This window comes from Dendrobium catenatum, unplaced genomic scaffold (genome assembly GCF_001605985.2).
Source record: "Dendrobium catenatum unplaced genomic scaffold, ASM160598v2 fragScaff_scaffold_1278, whole genome shotgun sequence".
In the NCBI taxonomy this organism is placed as follows: Eukaryota; Viridiplantae; Streptophyta; class Magnoliopsida; order Asparagales; family Orchidaceae; genus Dendrobium; species Dendrobium catenatum.
The window spans coordinates 190,309-196,263 of record NW_021319740.1 but is presented as its reverse complement, the minus strand read 5'-3'; the positions used below and the strand labels follow the sequence as shown (position 1 = coordinate 196,263).

At 35.0% G+C, this 5,955-nt stretch overlaps 1 protein-coding gene across 1 annotated transcript in view; it reads left to right on the top strand.

Moving 5' to 3' along the window:
- Positions 1-5,560, top strand: part of LOC110093586 (beta-adaptin-like protein A) — an 87,395-nt gene extending 81,835 nt beyond the window's left edge. The window contains exon 11 of the mRNA XM_020818517.2: positions 5,080-5,560. Within this exon, the coding sequence (XP_020674176.1) occupies positions 5,080-5,373 (294 nt within the window). The 3' untranslated portion in view covers positions 5,374-5,560. The remainder of the gene's footprint in view (positions 1-5,079) is intronic.
- The last annotated feature ends 395 nt before the right edge of the window (positions 5,561-5,955 follow it).

Below are 5,955 nucleotides of genomic sequence, written 5' to 3'. Positions count from 1 at the left end.
TTTCCCTAAAACCCTAATTTCATTCTTTAGAGAAAACTCATGAAAATGGAAGGGAAACACTTGCAAAACACTTACCTTAGCCTTCTCTTAATCTTCCCTACAATTTTCCCCAAGATTTGTCGCCGGAAACCGCCGCCCGAAGTTCCAGTCGTCGCTCTACCCGCGCCCTCTCCCTCTTTCTCCGCTTGGTTTGGGCGAAAAGACCGAATGGGGGGAGTGGGGGTCTCGGTTTGCCTATTAGGGAGAAATGGGATGCCAAAAGGCCTCTATGCCCTCACTTAAACAACCCATGCTTGCATAAACATTAGGGGGTATTATTGGAATTATGAGACTTCTCTTAATTTTAATTTCTAAATTAAGCAAAATTTAATACAAGTTTTATACATCAAATTTCTTAGAATTTTGCGTAGAATTTTATAAAATTAATCCCGTCGAAATCCGACAACCTCGAATTTTTCACTTAAAACTCGTCGCGGCGCTTTGAAAAGCGTGCGAGATCTAAAACGATATTTTCGGGTTTTCACAGTCCAGTCCGAATTTCGCTCGAATCCCGATCTTCTTCTTCCCAAATCCCGTCTTCTACTGCACTAATCCTATTTTTTATTATTTTTTTAGGGTTTATTTGAAAAAAAGTTGTAACATTTATTAGAAAGCAGGTTTCTTTTGTCTTTTCCAATTGAAGTTGTTGGTTTGTTGGGAATATAGAAGTAATGAATATTCAAATTTAATAAATATTATTTTGTTTAATTATAATTTTTTTTAATATTAATAATTAGCCGAGTCAACTCGCAAGTCAGCTCAAGCTTGACTCGTTAACGAGCTCGGAACCGAGCTTATCGAGCCAAGAACTCGAGCTCCTTTCCATAAGCTGAAGTGATTTTCAAATTTGTCCATCTCGGCAAACTATTGCGGAGGGTGGATGGGTTTTGCTTTAAGTATTTGATGATTTATTTCATTTTAAATATCTTGATTTTGGGGTGATTTTTTTTTTTAATTTGAAAGGCATTTTTTAAATATTTGAGCTCCCCTCCGTTTGAGATTTTCTGTCAACACGGTCATCATCGGGATTTTTAAGGAAAGTTTAATTTTATCGGTTGAAACTTCTCGACTCTGTCTATTTGCCAACAGAGAATAGGGTTCGTCATCGGCTTTATGCCTTCATTTGTAAATTTTCTTTATTATAGACATTGAAGGCCTAATATGAATGTATAAAAAAAATATCTCGGTCGAGACCGCAATCGTATATCAATTTGATGGTTTGAGCCGTGTTGACTCATATCTATTCACATGGAAAGATCGGGCTTGAACTGAAATTTTTTTCCTAACTCATGCAACATTCTCAGATGTTACATGTGGTCATACAACATGCACGTTGGGGCCCATGCGGATAATCATATTTAATGCATTAGGGGGGACCATTTAAATATTTAAATATAATTATTTGCGCTAAGTGATTGTCGTTAAAGTTTGCGCAAAATTTAATTTGAAGCTTGAGAAACGTCTTCTGTCTGCTCGTACGAGTGTTGTGAATCCGGTGGCGTAGTTTTAACAGCATGTTAGGCCTCATTTGTCATGCATCGACTATGCAGTTTGGCTTATTTCATCCTGTATATTGTCATTTTTTCAGTATTCATCCTGCAGGGGTGTATTTCTTCCTATAAACATGCTATATGACGCATTAAGAGCCTTATGTTTGTTGCTCTTATCTGGTGTAATATTGGGGTTGGGAATTTTTTGCCTCAATTTACGATAAGCCGTAGTTTTGAATCATTTATTATTTCTAATTGTCGTATGCTGGTTAATTGCGTTCAGTGTGGCATCCTCCAGCACTGCTTTGTAGGTGCTAGCATTTATCACAGCTCTTTTGTATTTATGCATGGAGAGTTTCTTATAGTAGCTCGTAAGCGCTTGCATTTACTGCATATCGATTTTTCTTCATTTGCAATGAAATTAGGCATTTGCTAGATACTTGATTGATGTTAACTATTAGGGTGTCTTTGTAATCATTGCATGTTGATTGTTGTCATTTGCAGGAGATTAGTGTATTCCCCTGCATATTGATGTTGAATACCATATGAGTTGCAGTCGTCGTCACTCGTAGGTGGACTACTATATGCATGATGAGTCTCCTATATTCGCTTGAGAATGCTCACTTTGATTGTATGCTGCACTATATGCATTTGCAAGAAGTTTCATTGTCCACAGATGAGTTGGTGTATTCATTTGTACACACTAATGCTTACTACCATGTGAGCTGCATTCATCGCATATTCTCCATTCTTTTCTTATAAACTTATCACATTCATAATGGACTTCTTACATGCTTATAAACTTAACTGCATACGTTAAAACAACTATTGTAAGCTAATACTAAGGCAAAGTTGGCAAAACAGGATGTTGACGCTAGTGTCAAAGTCGTGAAGTGTGTAAAATCAAATCCCCGTTAACCCGACAACTTTCAATGAAAGTCGTAAGTCCGACTTTAGGGGAAATCTTTAGGTAAAAATTATATAACCACTAATCTCCTATTAACACCCCGGCAACTTCTAACAGAAACCGTAAGTCCAACTTATGAGGAAAATGTATAGGTAATAACATAACCCTAGACCCTCACATGAGCATCATAGTCTATAGGGCTAGGTTGTTATACCCACTATACGGGCCACTTCGCTTACAGGGCTAGGTCGTAAGACCCGTCGTCAGGCAACTTCTAAGGAATCTTAAGATCTATCCAACCAAAACTCTCGGGCATCTTAGTCTATAGGGCTATGTTATAAGACATGTTATTTGGGCCACCTCTAATAAAGGCCGCAAGACTCACTATTAGGATTACTTTCAAATGAAAGTTGTAAGTCCCTAACTAATCCAATCACATGGGCAACTCGTTATCAAAGCCATAAGCCTCAACGTAAACCAAACAAAGTTAAAAATCTACATTTCTCCACTTCAGTTTACTCGAAATCTCGGAGAGGAGGCAACCCATGATTGTTAGTCAGATTCTCTGGATACTATAATAAATGATTGTTAGTGTTGGTAGATTGCAATCCACAGTATATCTAGACGACAGAACCATGGGATCTTGATCTGGTGTACCTTGATTCTCATAACTAAGATTAAAACACAATTGCACATTTCTACACTACTTCCACAAACTACATATATTTCATTCTTAATCGAGAGTGCTCTTCTAATACTTTAGGAGTGGTAATAGGTAGTATAACTCAGATTTAAATAAACTGACACTACTCTGGGGAAATCTGGTTAATTTTAATTTCCAATCTACCTCTGGGAAAATTGGAACCTTACGCTTGCGAGAGCGAGGTTCGCGCCTAATATTCTTTTCTAAGCAAACAATTTCATTAATAAAAAAATATGATTAAAAATCAAATAGAAGAAATATAACTTAAATAAATTCCAAAATTCAAAGTAGGGGTGTAAAGGTCTATTGAATAGTTTTTGTACAATTCCGAATTAATGCTCGACTAAATAATCTTGTTCCATCATTATTGGAATCTTATCTAACTTGACTTTGTTCAAAACTGAGTCAGATTTAATTTGATTAGATTTTTGGGTCCAAATTTAGATTAGATGCTTATTTTTTTTTTTTAAAGGATTAGATGATTAATTGCTTAGATAAAATATATAATTAAAAGTGATATGGAATTATGGACTAGGACACCTGGTTATTAACTACCAACATCTAGACATTATTACATAAAATATGCATTCAATAATTGAGTAGATATGATCATGCAAGACGTCCAATCATTCATTTTAAAACTGAGGTTCATTAGAGTCACACACACACACACATATATATATATATATAACATCTGAAATTTATTAAAAATTAGTTAGGCCATCTACATTTCCCCAAAAAAAGGAAAAAAAAAACGTAATCTACAACCATTTCACCTTTTTAAATTTTAAAATTTTAAATTGTGTTCAATTTAATTTTAGATTACATTTTTATTAGAATTAAAAATTGACCTTTATACCAATTGTGAGCATTTTAAGAATTGAACTGACCCGGACTATAGCTGAACCAAATTGATCAGATCGGTTCAATTTGTTTTGCTCCTTTGATATTTTTGCACATCACTAATCCAAATGCTGTAATCATTTGATTCATATTCAAACACTAAAATATAATCGACACAATCATATAAAATCAAAGAAAATGAGACATCAAAATGAAATAAATTTAGAGGTTAGCCATCCTTAATATTTTCTTTTAAAATATTGTGCAGCCGACATTTGCGTTGAGGATTTTTAACATGCTTCATTTCTCTTGGCCTTGTGTGCATGTTCCTTCCCTCTTTTCTCTTCCCCTCATCCCCTTGCTTACCTCTCTCTCTCTCTCTCTCATGCCTGTTGCTTTCTCTATTTTGCATATGTTTAAGAGATCAGGTCCTCACAATTTAGTACTTCATATCTTGCATTTCTGTTTTCTCATTTCCTCTCATTTGAATAAACATTATTATTTTTTCTTCAAGCGTATATTCCTTCAGATGACCCGCTTTGTAAGTTAGAGAGATTAAATTTGACTTATGTTAAGAAAGGTAGAGATAGACCTAAAAAGACTTGATTAGAAAATATTATAAATAATCTTTCTTTATAGATTACGAGAATTTGACTTTTAACAGGATACATTGACGAAAAAGGATTCATGTAGCCGACCCCGCGTGGTGGGACAAAGGCTTGATTTTGTTGTTGTTGTTGTAGAAAATATGCAAAATAGACCTTTTGATGTTGTTGTTGTTGTTCTCGTTTAACGGCCTTTTGATGGCCCGGTTAGGAAAGCAGATTTATTGGATTTGACTTATGTTAAAAAAGGTAGAGGTAAACCTAAAAAGACTTGGTTAGAAAATATTAGAAATAATCTTTTTTTATTATACTTTTAACATGACATAATGGAGAAAAAGGATTTATGTAGCCGACCCCACGTAGTGGGACAAAGGCTTGATGTTGTTGTTGTTGCTGCTGCGTATATTCCTTCAGGACTGGAAACTGCATTTTTTACTCTATTCTCCATTCAATGTCGCCAAGATTTTTATTAGTAGTCTCATTTTCTTCCAGGAATTCTCAATAAACCCACAAGGAGCGGTCGCCTTGAAAGTACCTCAGGCGCTTCATAGGCACATGCAGGGCCACTCCATTCAATGCATCGCCTCCGGCGGCCAGCCGCCAAGTCTCAAGTTCTTTTTCTTCGCCCAAAAGGAAGGCGAAACTTCTCCATTTTTCCTGGTTGAGTGTCTCATTAATACATCATCAGCAAAAGCACAGATAAATATTAAGGCCGAGGATCCTACCCTTTCTGAACCATTTTCAACTTTGTTTCGGTCGGCATTATTAGCTTTGAGCCCATCTTAATTACTTGTTTTTCGCTATAATTTTTTACAATTATTCAATGTATTTCAGATCCATATATGCATTTTCTATTTCTCATTTCGAAAAGTTTATTGATTATGTTTCATTTCTTGAACATGATATTTGATGGTGAGCAGTTATTCTGTACTGTGTTATTCATTGAGAATCAATCTAGTCCATTTTAGCACCAGCTTTTGCATGTTTTACCCATCTTTTTCATTTATTTTACGAGTACCGAGTTTGCTGCAAATGCCAGAATGATATGATGTACCATATGTTGGGGAATTAAGCATTCTGGTGCACAATTTTTTAAGCTAAAAATTTTTATATCAGAAAATTATTTTAGAAAGCAGTAACAAAATTGTCTCAAATGAAGTTTTAGGCTTTATTTGGGATGGCTTTCGTACTGTTTTAAAAGCAATTTTTTAGTACAAAATATAATTTTGATATTAAAAAATTACTTTAAGAAGCAGTAAGCAAGTCATCCCAAATGAAACCTTATTCTTTTATTTTTATAGGCAATCTCCTTGTTATTGCAAATTGATCAAGACTTTTGCCTTCGCTGGTGCAGAATCATGATGAATG